The 19,606-nt window shown below is 42.4% G+C and overlaps 1 protein-coding gene across 1 annotated transcript; it reads right to left on the bottom strand. All coding sequences in view use genetic code 11, as the record gives it.

Annotated features, from left to right (window-relative positions):
* Positions 1–650: 650 nt before the first annotated feature.
* Positions 651–5,660, bottom strand: EGR_08536 (E3 ubiquitin-protein ligase MYLIP; the record flags this gene model as incomplete). Its single annotated transcript, XM_024497785.1, has 4 exons — positions 651–690; positions 1,033–1,434; positions 5,218–5,411; positions 5,484–5,660. The coding sequence occupies 4 exons, from the start codon at positions 5,658–5,660 to the stop codon at positions 651–653; spliced, it is 813 nt and encodes a 270-aa protein (XP_024347821.1).
* Between the last annotated feature and the right edge of the window lie 13,946 nt (positions 5,661–19,606).

Genomic DNA, 19,606 nt, shown 5'->3' with positions numbered 1-19,606 from the left:
TTTCTCACTGCTGTTTAAATGCCAGCCGGTAGTCTGGCGTAAGGGCGTCTGAGATGGTTACACTGAATGAGAGGGAAGGAATGAGCAGCAAGAAGGAGCAACGTTTGTGGGCACATACCAGGATTACGAATTTGTCTTGCATCTTATGCACTATTGGATGGTGTTCCTCGAAACAGCGTAATACCAGTAATTGTCTATTGACAAGAATGGAGAGTCTTTCGCAATATCACGTATTCACCTTTGACTTATTCACCACCAAGTATCGCACCTTTTCAAATGCCCTATAATAAGTGCTACGTAAAATTTTTATTATTCCAAAATCGGGATGGATCTCGGTTCCTAAATCGGAGTTGTATAATACGGGGATTGCCAATGGGAGGGAATTGTTAGCTATGCTGATAAGGAGGACCGTACGGATGAAAAACTGACGCTGTCTATCTGATTTATACCGCAAGGATACCAGCAATGGGGGTGTCTTAACAGGCAAACGAAATTTTTTATGTAAAATATCACCGTCAATATTTTTGAAACATATTTTGCTCATCAAACATCCACCTTGACTATTATTTCCTGCGTGGAAACGAGATGCTTGACCATTGGCGAAAGATGAATTTGTGAAATTCTGTTCCAGTAGAAAGTTTTAATCTTGATCACAGACGAACTACAATCCGCGTAGAAGACAGACCTGATCTGACACCAAGGTAGTTAATAATGCTGTGTTGAAAGCATTTTTCGCGGGAGGATAAGGTGGATATATGCGCCTCAAGCGATTTAAAACAAATCTAAATTGCTAAATGTACATAACTCCTACCATAAATCCATGAGCAAACGTCGGAGTAGAAACAGCCTGCTTAGTCATAACACAGATTCACCTTCGAGTATTTATTAATCGCTTCAGACTTCACTTTCAGGTCACCAATCTAATCAAATCAATGGTGTAGACGCACATAGAAATCCTTGATTTCAAGCCTTGAATATTTTTCATTCAAAAATATTTTGGAGAATAAAAAGGAAGATAATGGACTGTCTCACCTCTCTATAAAACTGAAATCCGTCTGACACAACGCCACAAACTCCGGTCCAACACCCATAAGCAGTCGGCGTCCAAACATGTCGAGTATTTGATAGAAGTAGACCCCAAAAGCAGGCACCTCCTCGTGAGTTGTCCGCAACAATTCATATTGTGCTGCACGCACTGACATCCCAGTTAGTTGGCGATGGAAGGTGGCAGCCATGGAGATTACTTCGTGAGGAATCTCGGCACGACGATCGGACCAGAAACAGGCGTATTTACACGGTGTGGTAGCAGAGTTAAAACTGCCGAATTGGACGTATGTCATGAGTGCGATGAGACGGGATTGCAGCTCGAGAGAGGTCTCAGCGTCCCAGAGACCCAGTTTTAACTGCTGCACGGCGTTAAGGTAGAACTGGTGTCTGGGAAAGGAGGATTCAACAATAGGTTTTAATGTTGCTGGAAAATTTTAAATAAATGGACCCAAAGGATGAATATTAACCGTGGAATAAGAGCTTGAAAAGGCTACTAGAATAAACCTTTCTGGAGCTCGTTGAGTACTCTTCTATCCATCCTGGAATGACTGAAGGGGTTTAAGCTAAGCTGATGACTACTATGGGAGATTCAAAGGTCTGACTAAATGTGACTTTTCTGAACCAGAGCGACCAGTCACTTAAGGCTGACGTTAGAATGGAGTACTTCATATGCCCTCGAGTTTTCACCTGTTACTAAGTCAATGCTAATGGGATTCAAAAAAGTGTCTAAATACAAGCTTTCTGAATTGTGCTCCAAAGGAAATGCTAGGGTACAATTTTCCAGGCACCTTCCACTTTCCACATTCAAATAATGGATGCAATCATGAAATCGTTGTCTACAATGAAGGATTAAAAAAACGGGCAAATGTGAATGTGCAAAATGTGTATATTTGGTCGGTGCCAATCGCCTCCCATCTTTTGTTAAGAAATGGCATTGAGGATAATGGATTTGGTAAATCAGCTATAAAAGAATAGTATGCTAATAGCATCTTGCTTGTCAGAGATGATGCCGGAATAAATTTTACCCTATGCCGGCTAGTCCCACCTGCTAACTGACGGGGTTGGGGAGCTTCTGATGTCTAGAATAGCGATTTGAAGGAAGCCAATGGCATCTGGATAATCAGAGGTGATGCTATCAGGCAATTTTCTGATGCTTCTCCGCTTTGCGCCTTCAGCTAATGGATGTTGGTGAGGTGTGATTGGTGGCTAGGAAATAGGACCAAGAAATGCCTCTGAACATGAATTGCCTGATCCAAGTCATTTATAAGGTAACTAGCATAACTTCATAGGTTTTTCATTACGAAAGGTACTTAAAATATCCTCTTCGATGAAATCACCACCATCATAGGCTACTATATAACGGCCTTTCCCAACGAGCCACAAGCTAGTCACGAATTCCACTTTTATGCAACATTTGCGTCATTGAAGCAACCAATTTAATCCGCACTTTCCATCTCATTTGCCACTGTACTTTTGTGTCTCAGTTACCCGCTCGATTCTTCACAAAGTCATGGGATTTTCCAATGGCTGTAAAAAATGGTAAGCATTACCTAGAAGAACATCACAGGAATTCTGAAGATGGAGCAGTGTCTCCTTTCTCTCCCCAAGGTACGCGGCATGAGGTCTTCCCACGACGAGAATTTACAGTGTTAGGTCTTGCGTTTTGAGTAAAGAAAAAACATGACTTTCCCTCTGCAGATCTTTCTTCTCAAGAAAAGAAAAGGGCATGATTTTTTTTTGCATACTTTTAAATTGTATCTTAGCAAGAACTATCAAGTAAATATATTTCAGTCAACTGCTGTCTGGCCTTCGACACATAAAGGTTCAATGATGTATTTAAACGGAAATGTTTTGATCCAGGACATCTAAGTAATTAGGAGCGACCTCAGCATCCGATTTTGCATTTTACTCTGCATTCCATCATCGGATAATAATTGACGTTAGGGAGGAATTTATGTCCGGGGTATGCTATTTAAAAGGGCGTTCAAATATGACCATTCTGAGCCTGGAAACTTGGTTAAAAAGGATTACTATCGTTAAACCACCTTTTTAAAAAAAGTTACCATTTTCTGTAAATGGCTGACAGAAAAGAAGCAGTTAGATGGGGTTGGTGATTTAAGGAAGTACTCGAATGTGAAGTCTCCGAAGAGGGATATCCGTTGAATGTTCCTGTCTTAGAATGAGCATGGATGTTCTAAGCTTGGGGTGCAAAGTTGCTTATTTTGGTCCATCTTCCACCTTCTCATGAATCCCGGGCCAAGGGATTCAAGATGGTGGCTAAATCCCAATGACCTTAGTCACTTTGTAATGTCAGGTAGAGATGAGATTAGAATGTGGTTTCCCATATGTTCCCTCCCTTTTGCCAACTGACGATGCTGAGGTAAAATTGATGCCTCAAATAGGCAAATTAAGGTATCTAGATGATAGGATACGTGAAAGAATACGAAATCTAGCATGATATTTTAGACTATTCAGTGTAGTATTTACTTCGTGCTCACAGCATCCGGGTAGCTTTGAGATAACTTTTTTTTATTTCAGAAGGAAATTAATAAAATTGGATTTGGGTACCATCATGACGAGTTGAAATGCGAGAAAATAATGTCGGGAGGTTGATAGACGAAGTGAAGCAAGTTGGCTAGAGATACAGGAGAAAATTAAGATGAAGGGAATCTTCAAGTACCTGGATGAAAGTTAAGTGGGAAAAAATTTGACCATAGAATTCACTGTTTTTAGCATAGTCTGACGGATACTAATTTTGTAGAGGCGGGAAAATGCGCATCGAAACTCATTCAATCGGAGGGAAAAAACGTGCCAGTACAACAAAGAAATTTAGCATAGAATCACATGGTTTAAAGCTTAAAAGAAAGCTTCTCCCCTTGAAACTTTCCAAGCTTCTATAAAAACTTCAGCCTTTTGTGCAGTACTTCAAAAGTCTGAAGATTTAATGCCTGGCTAGAGACAACTTTGGCACTTTATCATTGCAGTTTATTATTTTACAGAAGTACTTTTGCGAGAATGAATAAAATACAAATAAATATAAGTACAATATCCTGATAGATTAACAAAAATAAAATAGACAATTCCTCAGAATGGTTCACTAAAAAGGTGAGCTTTAAATTCTCTAAACGAGTTGTCATTTCCGACATTAAAATATGCTTCGAGATTATTTTTGGATAAAATATATATTTGATTAAGGTAAAATCAACCATCTTTATTTCTGATGATAAAATATCGAGAGGTCTCGCAAATTCAGACAGAAAATTATTAATTCGGCCGTGGAATTCACCGGATATACGAACTTGATATCGACGAGGGAATAGAAATAAGCATATTCCATTTGCAGATGCTCTGTTTACTTAAAAAAAGGAAATCGTAAACCATTTACAACTTATTTAAAAGAAAGAAGTACCACAGTCTCGAGTTTTGAAGACGAGAATGTGGCACCCCCTTAAGGAAAGCGGCAGGTGGAACGTGGAAAGAAATACGATACGTCTTAAGAAAAGCCTCCTTCAGGAATAAATTTTCAACCGTCGGGGTATGTTTTAAGACCTTCTTTTGCATTATTAATCCAACGCAGACAAGTTTCGCGCTTTAATTTAATCTACTTCAATATAAAGGCTAACTGCAAGGGATGACTGTAAGGTTGAGCCTTAATAAACAGGTGGCATCTAACTGTCGGAGTTTGAGCCTTGATTTTATATCTGAATGCATAAACCATAGACGAGAGGCATTCCGACAAGCCACATCCTGCATTGCTTCTTTTCTTAAGAAATGCCAAAATGGTTTCGCTCGAGACCCTGTGGATTTTTGTAAGGGGAAACACCAAGTCAAATCACTAAGTCTATGCCAGAAGTTAACGGGGCAAAATACAAATGAATTAGTAAATTCAAAAAAAAGACATGCATGAGACGAATTTTTGGACTAAATACCGTTTTGAAGTATTTAAACTGCCCTTTAAAGCCCTATTCGGAGTCAAAATGAGCTTTTAAGTTCAACCAACTAACGATTTAAAGTGAATTTTAACAGCAAAAAACAAATAATTTCCGGTGTAAGAGATATGTTTTGCTGTCGCTTCCTTACAAGAAAATCAAGATTTTTAGCAATGAATGCAAATAAAATCTACTCAACTTAATGGATGGAAGGAAAAATGCGGTTCCAAAGAACACCTACTTAGTCTCTTCCAGCACCAGATTGTAAGGGGGCACAAAATACTTGACCTTGAAGAAGAGTTTGAACGGAGGACTACCAGGAATTTGCTTAGAAAGTCGATTTCGCATGTTGAGCCAAATTAAATCGCCTTTCGAGAGGGCATATTGCAGACCAAAGTAGTCTGCTTCATCCTGAATCCCCAAGAGCGTGCAGATCTTGAAGTAGACAAAAACCGTCTAGACAGAGGCTTCCATAAGGTTAAACGTGATAGCAAAACTATCAGGCACCTTATTCAAGACTTCCTGACCCTTCGCTTTACCATCCACATCAACGTGGAGGACGACATTGTCCGGCTGGGTGACAAAACAGGTGATCTGCCCACTGGAACTGCTCTGACGATGCGCCTCCAAGTGACCTTTTAATTTGGAACGGTTTAGTGCATCCCCTCGTTGTGCCAGAGCCATATAAATGCAAATTCCATTCAACTCAGCGCTACGCGGAACCGGTAGAAGCAAATGAAACACTAAATACCTCCTTCCAGACAGCACAGTTGCAGACAGCCAATCAGCTAACAAAAAGGGCAGCAGTTGGAGTGCTGATTGGTGCAAATATGATTGGTCTAGTAGATTTCCAACTAATCAAAAGAGAAATAAGTCAGCAGCCTGCTTCTTTGTCCTCAAATGGTTACCGTGGCAATTTATCAAACCACTTTTACTTTCCTGGCGAATGCACCAATTGACGTAGCACATTTTTCCTCTCATTTCTTTATGCCATCTAGCGCTCTAACGTGTAGGAGTTTTGATAAAGAAGAACAGGAATCTAGGGCTATCAATTTTATTCACTCAAGCGTAAGTTTCGTTAAATGTCATTATTAGAAACATGGAATGCTTTTGGATGGTTAATATAACTTGAGGTAATTTGAAACCGAAGTTATCACATTTTTCTGGAATGTTGACGACAGTTAATCGGCGACGATGCTAACTGCGTAATTATCTAGTTGAATATCACTAAAGTTGGATCAAACAGATTTCCATCAGAGGATCTTTACATCTTATTAAGAAGAAGGTTGAGTTTGCCTGCTAAGAATGCAATTTGATCATGCTATTCTGAGTTGGGTGAAATCTAGTCAGGTCTTGTTAATCACGTAAAAATCGGTTGATCAACGACTGGATCGATCAATCGATCGTCCTATCGATCTTTCACCTGCGTATTCATCTTTCCGCCTAGCTGAGTTGGGCTGCAGATCTTGCAAAATGAAGCAGAATCAGGTTGCTATTTTATTTAAAAATTTGCGCCAAAATGACAAAATAACGAAATATTCGCGAAGAATGAGACAACGACGTGTGGTAGTGTGCCTTATCGAGAGAGACGCAAGCCAGGCATGACCAGATTGGATGGGTTGTCAAAATGAACTTTTAAAGCATTAATTTTTAGTAATCCATCTCACTGGACTTAATCACTCGAAATGCCCTTTTATACCCATTCACGAGGAGGGGATTTACATAGTACATACTCGACCAGACAATTTGATGGTTTAGTTAGCTTTTCCTGTCTGCTCTTGTTTGGTCCAAAAAAAAACCAATTAAAATAAGGTGAAATCTTTAAATATTGACAGAGGTTAGCCCATCTTTTTTAGCACATAAACAGATGGATTGTGATTGGGCTAGGAGTACTTCTAATAAAAAAATAAACAACGGACACAAATTGCCATGAAGTTCTTCCTAGCCTTACTTAAAAAGGAATTAGTTCACTTAATTAGGTTTAACAACAGTTATCTCAACTTTTTCGGCTATTTCAACATGAAATCCATCTGACGTTGTATAACTCCAAGATAACTCTTCAAGCCTTCACATTCAGTGATCCATAAGGGGACCTCTCTAACGTCTTCGTATTTAACAAATCAATAACGTCGCTTCATTTCATTGGTCTTCATTGATCAACCTTAAATGCGATTGGTAGTTGGAACCAATCATTTAGAGGCCTCCTTCATTAAAGGCATCGTTGTGACACCTTGTAACCTAGTTTTGAAGGAAGTGATTAGTCGTAAAAAACGAAATAACAGTAACGGGATGAGTTGATGTAAGTTATCGGAATAGAAGGTTAGTTACTGCCGAAAGCTTTCAAAAACTGCTTCCTCAATGAAAGAATCGCTGTCAAAGTGCATCATTCATTCTCAAACAGATACAAGCTTACTCAGATTGCCACTTTTTATGCAGCGTTTTGTCCCAAGGAGCTCCTACCCAGTCCTAATTACATAGGTCTACCTTTTATGCCAGATTTATTACTCTACTGTCTATTCCATATGCACATTTTGCGTGCCCAATGTCAAGAAAGGGTAGTAGCTACGGTGGGAATCTAAGGGATGGCGAGAGACACTACCTCCCACCCATGCTACTCATGAAAAAGTCTTGGGTCACAGCAACTTGCGTCAAGTAGCATCGAGCAGAAAGACCTCAGTTGTAATGAACGACTTTGTCTGTCAACCTACCACACGCAAAGCGAACATGACCCTTTGGGAAGCAATTATTGCGTGTTTTGCGGAGCGGAGTGAGAGAGTGAGGGGAACGTTTGAGGCCAACCGGAGGTATTGTTGTCAGCTTTACGTTGGAATACAAAAGTCATTTCTGACCCCAAGCCTTCCAGTTGGCATGCAATCCAGAACCCTCCATGGGATTTCAGGGTATATGTGAAGCCAGTGGAAAAAAAAGTAGCATTTAAGCTCCATTATCAGTCGTCTGTTGGTAATACATGTAGGTAAAACTCATTTGCTTGGCGTCCACGGCATTTTCAACTGATGTGGGTATAAAAACTTACCCCCCCCCCCCTCCCACATAAATCTCATAGTTGCCTACGGTAATTGCACCACGTGATTTTTCATTTTTAAGCCATGATTTTAAGTTGTTTGACTTCTGGGTGGCAGGTTCTGCGATCGCATTCCGATAGAGCTTCTACTCCGAATGCTATACAACAAAGGTTTTCACACTTTAAAAACCAAAGTAAACAAGTATCATAAACTAGACGAGCTTAAATTATTCAACCGACGTTTTGGGATATAAAGTAAGAGAGAGAGTGGAAAGTAGTAGAGGCCACAAGGTGGGGTGGAAGGACTCATATTTGCTCTCCTAACGGATGTATTCGAAGCATCGACTTTAGTGAATTTCTTTAATATTTAACGAGTTAGTGAAGCGAGTTTTAGCTAAAGCCCCACATCCCCTTTCTGATTATCTGATATTTCACCTTTGAGTTGAAACTGTTTTTCGAGTCTACTTTTTTATCATCGTCCCTGCTTCACGTTACTCATTCATTTGCAGGCCACACTGTTTGTGTCATCTGTGCAAAACTAAATGATCAAAATCTTGTGCAAAATTCGAAGAGCAAATTCCGTTTTAAAGCGAAATCAGTTAAGCTGACCACCTCGAAACCCTAAGGACCTAACGGCGTGGACAGGTGGCAAATGCACAACACACAATACGGTGGACCAATTCCAGGTTACAGTGAGAAGTTCCTAGCTGTGCAACGAACCTGACATGAGATCCAGTCTGAGACAATGGATCTCTGGCGTAGCCGAGATGATGCGAACTAATCTACTTATCTTCAGAGTGCGGGTCACTAGGTGGAAGAACCCTCCCATCACGACTCCATTATAAACAATTTCTAACTTAATGAGACCGTTCAAAAGATTACTCGAGTCTCTACACTAATGGTCACCCGGTAGAATTCATCCGAGATCCTTTGCCCCTTGTGAAGAATGAAGCGACCTTCACCGTACATAGGCGGAGGTGAGAAAATTTGCATACCTTCATCAGGGTTCTTGAAAGTCATCATGTGACACTTTTTTACTTATGTATGCAAAAAAGGTGGCACTCTCTCATTGAGAGCATTTCCCCCTAAATACGTCTTGCAGGGTGTGGGTCCTCATCAAAGAGACGGTGAGATAGTGCAAGACGCCAGGAAAAACGCTTAGCATGGGGAAATTCAGCTTTAAAGCCCCTTTGCCTTTCTATAAAATTTGGTTGGTTTACAGTTGATCCCACTTTATGGCAGGATTTTGTCTCTTCGCGTTCCTTTTCCCAGGCTAGTAGAATTTATCCACCTCGCAATACCGTAAAGCATCCGAAGGATGTTCGAGTAGCAGCCACTTTATCCCCTCACACGAAACAAAGGTGTTGTAGACTAGGTTTCTTTTTCTCCCATCGTACCTACCAACCAGGTTGCCAATGGGCAAACTTTAGGGTAGAGGTCTTCCTTGATAAATGCAGGTGAGTCAACACGGAGATGTGACATGCAAGTACGGGCCTACTTGTGATTGGTGGGGGGTGCAGAGGGCTGAATCATGGACTGTCTGCGGCTGGTCACTCAGTCGGCTCACTCATGCATATTTACAGTAATGGATTGACCCTAGGCTTAGAGTGTAGTGAAGCATGACTGAACGTAATCCCAGAAAATCAGAAGGGAGAGAGTAGGAGTGAGATTTCCAGGATGATCGAGAACTAGCAGCGATTGTAGAAGTTTTAAGATAATCGTCAATGGAGGTTTTTCTGAGGCTGCATGTTGGAAATGCGAGTTACCCGTTCGGTAGGGTGAAGAAAACCAAAAACTCGTGTAACTTCTTCATGCGTTGGCTTCCGCAGCTCGGTGAATTTGAAACAAGGATTATGCGAGGATGGGCAGTGAAGTGAAGCCTTAACCTTTTTAGCGACTCTAAGCCAAAAGTCAGGAAATAAGTAAATGCCTTGAAGCAGATTTCATGTTGGTTATGCAATATTTCCTGTATAACCTTCTAATTATCCAGCGGTTCCGTGCGTTTGAATGAACACGTATTTATCCATGCGTCGGGACCACATGTTAGTACCACCTCTCTGGTGATATTCTAACAAAATAGGGAAAGAGCAAACCTTTCAAGTTGGCTAAGAGGTGCTGTGGAGACCAATGATTGATAAAATTCTTTCAATCTACTGATTGTAAAAATGAGCGCCGACATTCCGTGAGTTGAGACGTTAGCGACACGAAGGTACGGCGGGGCAATGCTCGACTGTTGCGCAGGGCGAGTTTCCCGCCCCACGCTCGAAACTATGGGGAAACACGTAGGCTGCACAATGCGTTTTCTGCTGTTGCTTTATTCCTGCGCAAATTGATACTTTTTTGAGCAGCAAAGGAGTCCACTCACATTTTGTGCCCGATTTTGGCCATTATTTTAAAAGTAACCACTTTACGGTAGGAAACGATGAAAAGTTTACCAGATTTCGTTTAAAGCGGTAGGTGGTTGTGCAGTTTACTTTGCAGCCAATAATTTGACAGGTATGTGTCACAAAGCAGCACTGAAATAACAAATGGCATTGACATTTTGGACGCCAGTTGAGAAGAGGAGCCGTCAAAAGGTGTGAGGAAACACCATGGATGTCAGACCAACGTCCTAAATAGGGTGACAAGATCACCGAGGTGCTGACGTTCATGATGGCTGTCACCTGTGGCAACCTTGCCGACAGGGCAGGAGTGAAGAAGAAGTGGTGGTTTGCAATCATATGGCTTGCTCCCAGAGATGTTGGAAGGGAATGGGAGAGTGTTGGTACGTTCTTTTGGAAAAAGACAAGAACTCATGCCACATTGAAAAGCTGACCTATGAGAAGACCCGGTACCACACATTTGAGTGGGAGAGAGCTAACACCGCTTCCCCAACCTCACCCTCCGCATTTCCTCCAATACCTGCCTTACCACTTTCATTGGACAGTCACTGGCGAACCCGAATAAGCAGCTGGGGACTAAAAGTAGGGTAGAGAGGAAGGTGGTTAGGACCAGGTGAAAAATTCGCGCAAGTTTGTTTGGAGGTGAAAACAGATCTTATATTGCATCAGGGACTAGTTCTGCGGTTACAATGTTTTAAGAAGCTTCAGGTACTTGATTTGGTGTTAGGCGAAATTCAAACGCACCTCCCCGACAAACCAACTTACCGTTGTACTACCATTGAGAGCAGAGTCGGGATTGGTGAATCGTTACATTTTCTTAATAGTCCAACATCAAAAATACACACCAAATAAAGGTCCCAAACCGCAGCATTCATGGAGCCTGACTTTATACAGATTAGTCATAAGACCTTTTAACCATTGGTTGCATTTTCACTATTTGATAGGTGGAACTCTAAACCGACTTCCTCCATTCAATTGACGCCCATAAATCCACACCCTTAGATTGTTGGAATAACAGAGAATTAGGGAAGCACAATAATAATCCTTCTCTTAAAAGTAGCACCTACAATATAACATGAGATGTGGAACGTAGGGGAGATGACACCCGTTCCGACATAATGGCTCTTTCCAAATTGTTCAAGTCTGACGTCACTGTAGAATGGGCTGATTGATGCAAGATTGCATAAACTCTTCCTTTGTAAACCTTGACAGATTCAGCCATTCATAGCATAGAGCTTCCTGTTTTGAAGCTTGCGACCGGTATTTAGACTTTGGACTCAACATTTGGCTCACTTTGACTGGGTCCACCAATACAGACTCCTGAGTTCTCCCAAGGTTGGTGATGAATGCTTGAGTTAGGAAATAAATGGACAGAAGGGATGGTGATCATCTACGGCATGACATCGTCCAGGAGGAAAAAATTGAGCAATCATCTTCATTTGACAAGTTCATCCAGCAACGGAACCCATTATATCCATTTAACCATCAGATTCCTCTATCTTTGTATTCTATTTCAAATATTACTCCCTTTTACTTCACGATTAATCTCGAAATAATCTACTAGCCGACTTGAGGGCAATTTGTCATCATTTATCCCAATCATAAGTCGACCGCGTGGTTCACTCTCAAGATGAAGATTGCGTGTTTGAAATAGTTACTGCCACATCACACACCACCGGAAATAAAAATGCTTTTGTTCCACATTTGACACAAATCAATCAGAGAGGGTAACCCAAGCAACGGCAGTTACAGACTACGAAGCGGGTCTAACAGGCCGATGGTTTAACGGAAAGATAAAACAACTGAAGCCAGACTATTCGGAAATGTTATACCTCAAATCTGCTTTTTTAGTTAAAACTTATCAATCCAGTTTTAATGTTCCAATGAAGTGCACTAATCAAATTTTTACTGTGACATTCTGTGTCTAAAAATAACCCCGAAGGTTCCAGACTTTGGCCCACATTACTGCTAATTTTCGGTAATCTTAAACGCCCCTCCATTCATTTGCCATGTGATGGACTTTGTCCTATGACTTACTATCTGAGCAAATTGTTCTCTTACCTCTGATCTAAACAGTGCCTCTGAGGATCAAATTCCTCATAATCTGTTTTGTGGCGTCAAAGTGCAGAAGGATGGAATGAATTAAGGCAAGAAGAAGCAATGCAGAGAAGGCTCGGTATTTCCCTGGTTCACCTCGGCCTTCATACCAATGGAACGGGGAGACTAGCTAAAGGAGAAGATGTTGCATTGGGTAGCGATAAATTAGAAGGTTCGAGGTATATTTCCTCTCTCCTAAAAGAGGCATTCAACCAACCATGTGCTGGGGCATAAATAGTCGTTCCATTTGTGGGGTCCAACTAAGTGCGAAATGATTAATTCGAGAAACCAAGGCTATAGGAGAAGGCAGACAGTCGAAATTGGGAGCCCAAATGGCAATTTTATTGTTAATAAATCCGACGAAAGAGGCAGAAAAAGACAGCCTTTTTAATTTACATCCATTTAGAAAGTTTGGATGATTGTTTGTTTTGTAAATAAATAAAATAAGTGCTGAATTTCAAAAAAGATACCCGATCCGCCTAGGCAGCTGGCTTCTCTTCGAAATAATCAACAATTTGGAAGTACTGTATTGAAGATTAGTTACCACCGCTTGCAGAGAGCCCAAGACAAATTTTCTGATGCTTTTGAATTTGGGACCAATTTGTTTAAGCACACACTCCTACTATCAATCGTCTGTCTGCCATTTAGTCCGTCCGCCCGGGTGGCGCTCAGCGCGGTCATCTTCGCTCTCGAGCTCGTTCTGCTCACTTATTCTGCCACTAAATCTTTAAACGCTCCTAAAGACTGGATTATGCAACAAAGGAGATTACAGACCAAAGGCCTTTTTGGTAAATCCTGATGTTATTACTGTGGAGATAATATTTCCCCTACTTTGTTAGCTCGACATGGAGAATTACGGAAGCAAAATACGAACCACTGAAGTTTATTTATGGTTACCCATAAACTAATTTTGCCACTACAAGCATCCTTTGTCTACATTGTTGGCTAATCCAGGTGTCGTCTGGCAGCCAATCAATCGGAAGTTGCGGATGGAAATTCGTGTCACGAGCACCGTACTTGCATACTTCAGTAGCCCTTCGTATTTATGTTTTCTAGAGAAAGAGTAGGTCATCGTGAAGAAATTCCGCACCATCGTTGATGTGGTGCGATCATTAAATTCTCCAGTGGACATTGTGATGCATTAATTGTTTGTTCAATTCCCAGTTTTGGTAACGGGCCACTTGGGGGCTCCACCATTGCACCTCAGGTCCAGGCCGGCAGCCGTATGCCCTACCGTACGTCGGGACGCTATTGATAAATTACAAGTATAGATCCCAGTACGCAAAACGAGTTTGCAGTAAATCGTCAAAGTCTGGCGCCTCACATTTACCCAAATGGCGCTACTGTGGCGGTTTGATATATTGTTCACTTGCTCGCCCAACTGCGTGCCCACTTCACTCTTCGAAGGTTGTGCCTCTGCTCTGCGGCATGCTGGTAGTAGTCCTCCAGCCCCTCTGCGCAGTATTAATGTATCGTCCTCCATTTAGGACTCAGGACGCTAACGACAGACGAACTTGGCCCAAAAGTACGGCAGAATACCAAAACTGGACAATACAGAAAAGAACATCTGATGCAGCTGGGTGAACATGCGGAGACGCCTAACGGAAGACCTAAAACGACGTCCAACACTGATACTTACCCGAATCTTTTGTTCCTTAAAAGGGCTGTTAAAAACTAGAGAGACGCCACACGTCGATTGTTTGGGAGGCCAATTATGCAGCTAAGGATGTTTATCAGATGAGGGGGTGGTACCACCACGGCTACTAGCTGAATGGAACCCGGATGGATGGCTCGGCAGCACTGATTTAGTACTGAAATACGAGCCCAGCAACCAAGTAAAATAGGCGCGAAATATTGACTCCGTGAGATTAACTGCTTTTCTTAAACGTCTCTCCTTCTAGGCCAATTTCCTTGACTAGAGAGTGCTCACGTGCAGGAGCACGATCCGGTTGTGTGCCGCAGTCAGCGCATTTTCCTTTTCCCTTCCACAAGAGGGACGTGATTTCAGATACGGCGGTATTCTCGAGACACATAAGCAATTCTGAAGACCAAATGTTCTCGCATGCAAGAATGTTCAATGACTGGTGTTCTCGTTTCTGTGGTTGGTTTTTATAACACTGACTACGTCATGATGGCTGACATGGGAGGTTGGTCGAGGAGACCACCGGAGATGGCAAAGGGTGAAGAGAGCTGTCTGGAGATTTGATCCTGTCCAACCTCTCCTTAAGCTACCTGAGCATATCGGTCTGCTGACCCTTTTCCCACCACTCTGCGGCACGGCCTCTAGGTCATGCTAATAGGCCCCCACCCGATCAGTAAGAAACCCATCCACCATAAAACATCTTTATTGATCATACACCAATGATATCAAAAAACGGAATTTAGTGGTTATAATCAGCTAAATAATACAAATATGTAAGTGGCACACGAGTGGAAGTGGAATGAATAGGCTTTTTCTATGGAAAGATAGGGAGGAGAAGTTTAAAGAAAACAATGATCACGTAGTTTCTGCTTGTTTTACAGTTGCGGCTGTAGCAACAGCGGAGTCGGATTCGCTGGAATACTCCTCGTAACGGAAAATAACACTGAAGAGATCGCCGCCAAGTCGACAGGCTAACCAGGAGTTTTTGATCACCGCCACCTTGAGACAGTCTACACAAAAGCGTGCGTAGAGATTGGTGTGCACGGCTCGGCCCATACCCTCAATCACGATTAGATCCACCTGGAATGGAACAGGACTACCTACAGCACACTTCGTGGAGACCTAGGTGGGTAACTCAGAAATCACATCGGTTGGATAACCTCCATGTCCACCGCCATATAGAGAAAAATTCACGTCTGTGTGTGGGTCAGTTACTATCAGGTGACTAAAAAAGCCCGTGGAAGTGATAACGGCAGCGCGATGAAATTACCTGCTCCGACCTGTAAGGATTCGCAATGTACCTGCAAATGTTTGTATGGAGACAGTATGAATAGTTGTATAAGTCAACCCATTGGTATGAAATTTCTCTACTGTTTTTCCGTATTTTTAACCCCCTCCCCATTATAATAAAATGTCGATTAGAGGAGGCTTCATGAATGTGTTTGCATCTCGTCTGCTTCTCATGATATTCAAAAAGGTGTGGTGTGTGGTGACAGCAAGCACTACTCCGAATTAGAAAGTGCTCACTCATTCGATGGTAGGGATTTTTGATGGTGATGAAGGACCGCATGATGCTATCGACACATCGATTTGGGACTGACGCTCTTGACACCGACCGGTTTACACCAACTAGAACAGTCGTAAGAGTTAAGCAAGCACGCACCCACTCACTTGCATCACCCGATGAGAATAATAAGTCCAGAAAAAAATCCCCTTGTTCTTCATACCTTTCACCATTGGAGTGGAAATCCTTGTGGACGAAACTGTGATGAGAAATGAATCTTGCACTCCAAATATGCGCTTCACTGGCTGTCTCCAAAGGATCTACTTACTGCCCCACCACACACTTTCAAGACACCCACCACCTCGTCCCTACTTGACACAGCGTGAACGAGGGCAAGAAAAACCGTTTCAGAAAGAGCCTGATCTGTGGATCAGTCAAAAGAAAAGCGGAGCCTCATGCTACAAAAATAAGCTATGGATAAGCCTAGTATCGTACATCAGGATAGGAGGAAGGAAGGGAGCTGCTATCACACCTTCACCCTCATTATCCTCCACATCTTCTCAGAAACCTTTCTTGTCGACAGCATTCGACAACCACCTGGGATGTATTATGAGATACTGGAGAATGAAAGTGAGGTGGGAAAGTAGGAATGCGGCTAGGATAAGAGAATTCGTTTCTGGAGGTAAAACAGTAAATTTATGTCCAACTGGGAATGACAGACTGAAAACTGCACAAACTTGATTGGATGCCTTCAATATCGAAAGAATCCGAGACTAGCTCGTCTGGACGATTGAGTTGTATAGGAAGGTAGTGAGCAGGGAAATTGGAACCAAAATGAAACTCTTTTTTCCAACTTCATCCAAGAAAGCCCACATGTGGACTAATTTCTCATTAAAAGTAATCGGCCTAAGAAAGATTCGCTGTAGTGTTCAGCTCCAAGCGACACAACATAGTAGCTGAATCGTATCGAAACCTATGAGATGTAGAAGCCCTTTGGCGTGCCGCGCACTCATCCTGATTGACACCAACTCAGTCGGCCACCGCTGTGATGATCGCTGCGGAGGAATACAAAGCAGAACCTTCAAAGATCACACCCAACGCAAGCTGAGGGATAAGCTGAATGCCATTCCAGTTGACGAACCCAGAATTTCCCGCATTACCATCCACACGCCAGTCGTGCATTGCCCCTATCGTAGGCCATCCATCCTTCTAGCAGTCCAGTCCTTCTCTACTACGTTATACCAAAGTATTATAAGGACACTTTGTGAGTGAGATCCACTAATTTGAACGAATAGAGACCCGAGATTAGCCTACATTAGAAACCTAGCAAAAAATCGTCTGCCCCAAAGGAAGGTTGATTCGAACCCTGAGTGAAAGGATGCAAAACATACAAAAAAATTCGAACGCCACAGAAGTAGCAGAGGAGTCCCAAAAAACTTAGTTCAGTAATTTGAAACTTATACAATGAGTTCCAGCCTCTGGCAGTATCCAGAAAATGAATGACAGATCCACCAAAATCTGCGAGGAAGATTATGCCGAGCACCACACCATTTCCATTCCATCTTTACGGTTGATTTCAAATTATTTGAGTACCGTTGTGATGGCCGGTAGTATGTAACACAGGTACGCCACATTGACGGCACTGCAGTATTCACCCATCCAACATCTTTCCCTCTTGTGGGGAGGAGCAAGATCGTTTCCACTGACGCTTCAAAGAAACCAAAGCATTACCAAAGGTGGGAAGATCTAACCTTCTCTTTTTTCACCAGTTGAACGAGACGATGTGAAGTCTGTCGTAGATCTAAACACGGAGAACTCTGACCATTATCCACACACATCAGTCTGCCATCTTCCAGAGCCCGCTGAAGTCGAGGTTCGAGTCCGGCCACCTCGTTGAGGAGGAAGAGGAGCTCACGATAGGTCACATCGTTGATTGCTGGAACTGGAGGGAGGGAGTAAGAACAAACGATGCTTTGAAGGCCTCATTACACTTCCAAATGGCAACTGGGGCTTCATGAGTTTACGTACGGTGCAATCGTAATTGTTATTCGGTAAGAAGTGCAGCCTATTTTCCTCTTACATTGAGAGTTGATGCCCTCCTCAAGTCCCATTATTAATCTTCACCTTTACTACTTTTAAGGATGGCTCATACCGGAAGGTGTTGATGAAATTGCGTCCACTTCTGGCAAACACTCCAATCTCCTGTTCTACGAAAAAGGTTACTCATAATTAAGGCGACACCCGACTAGAACGTTTGGAACAAAGTGACAAAAACGAATGGAAGGTCAAAGTTATGTGTAAGGACTAAACTTTAGACAAACGTAGAGAGTAGCTGTCACCCACCTTTAGCCTATAAAGTCCGTGATTTCATGCAACGAAGTTCACAGGAAGAGGCCACGAGGAGTACAGAGGGAAGGCCTCCAAAAGTTAAGGTTATCCATTTAACCATAGAGAAAGCCTCGGTCTCCAGATGTCTTAATCATCTTGATGGCAAGATATTGACACCTTACCGACCTTTTCCCCAGAGTTTTACACTTTGGCAATTGACTTCAGAAAGGAATAAGGTCCAACAACTCACCCGAATTTGCAGTCAATATGACCTTGCTGCCCCAGTCTAAGCACTCCACCACAAAAGGCAGAACACCGAGAATTAAATCAGCTCCGCTGTTGTCGCAGAAGATGAGTACACACCGGGGTCGATCTGCCGGATTGCTAATTCGTTCTAGCCATCGTGAGAAGTCATCCACCAACCACGGTCGCGGCTTCAAAGAGAAGGAGAGCGTGATGATTGTAGGCAAACAGCACTCCTCCCACTGGTGGTACTTTTTGTGGTGAACTGTCACCATTGCCACTTTACAATTATCTTCCAATTTTTTTTTTGGATTAGATTATTCAAAAGTGGTGCGTTTGCATTTTGGCTTCGAATGGGTGGGAGGTCAGAAATGCGAAGTGCCGAAGGTCAGAGAATGGGGAAGGTAGGTTAGAATATTACATTGTAAACGCCAAAAAGCGGTGCTCAAGAACAAATTTATCTGCTAATATACTGCCTTTTGTTGCTACCTTTAAATCCACAGAACCAATCGTCTGGACATTAGGGGCGTACCTCTGAAAGGCAAGAATAAACAGTATAGCTCAAGGGAATGGGCATTTCTTCATAGGCAAATGGTTATGCAAAATACGGTTGCCGCGGAACATTGCCTAAACTTCATTCTTCATGATCGGACGTACAGAGCACTCCCTCCTCTGTGGGAGGAGGACTTTTGGCTCCCGCAGTGCGCACACAAGTCAGCAGGGACGAATTTGGACCTTCAACACACATAACTACTCAGGATATGATGGAACGCAGTCACTTTCACTTTCTGGATGACAGCTTATGACAACGTACTCATACGCTGCAAAATAGCTATCAGTGAAAACAGACAGCAATGTCAAGCCAGTGAAAGAGACTATTTCAAGCCATATGACTGGGACAAGTCAGATGGTCTCATTCTTATTGGGATCAAATCGGATTAAGTCATGTGGGTAAGAATGGTCTCTTCAGCAAGTACTCTTCGCGAATTTGCGATCCCTTTAGCAGCGATGAAAACTAGGCCAGTTCAGCCTTCCAGGACCTTTTAAACCATCTACATCCACACATTAGAGGAAATTTTCGAGTTCTAAATCAAGAGAGATGTAAGGTTCCCTTTGCTCACAGCCTGCACAATCCAGGGTAGATGACTGAAAATAGTCATAAGCATGGTAGCCGTCTGGGCATCCAATTTGAACACAATGGACAAGGTTAACAGGGTTGACAACAACTGTGCCAATTGCGAACATGTTCTTACTTCAGTTTATAAACAGGACTCATTTCCCAATTTTCATTCAACTACAACTTTCTTATTTAATAGTTGTTGTACCCCGGATGCCAGACATTCCACAATTAAGAGACGACAGCACAAAAAGCGGCAAAGGTAGCACAAATCCTACTAGGCACATGCTCAGTGT

This window comes from Echinococcus granulosus, assembly GCF_000524195.1.
Source record: "Echinococcus granulosus chromosome Unknown EG_S00109, whole genome shotgun sequence".
Lineage (NCBI taxonomy): Eukaryota > Metazoa > Platyhelminthes > Cestoda > Cyclophyllidea > Taeniidae > Echinococcus > Echinococcus granulosus.
This window is presented reverse-complemented; position numbering and strand designations above follow the sequence as displayed.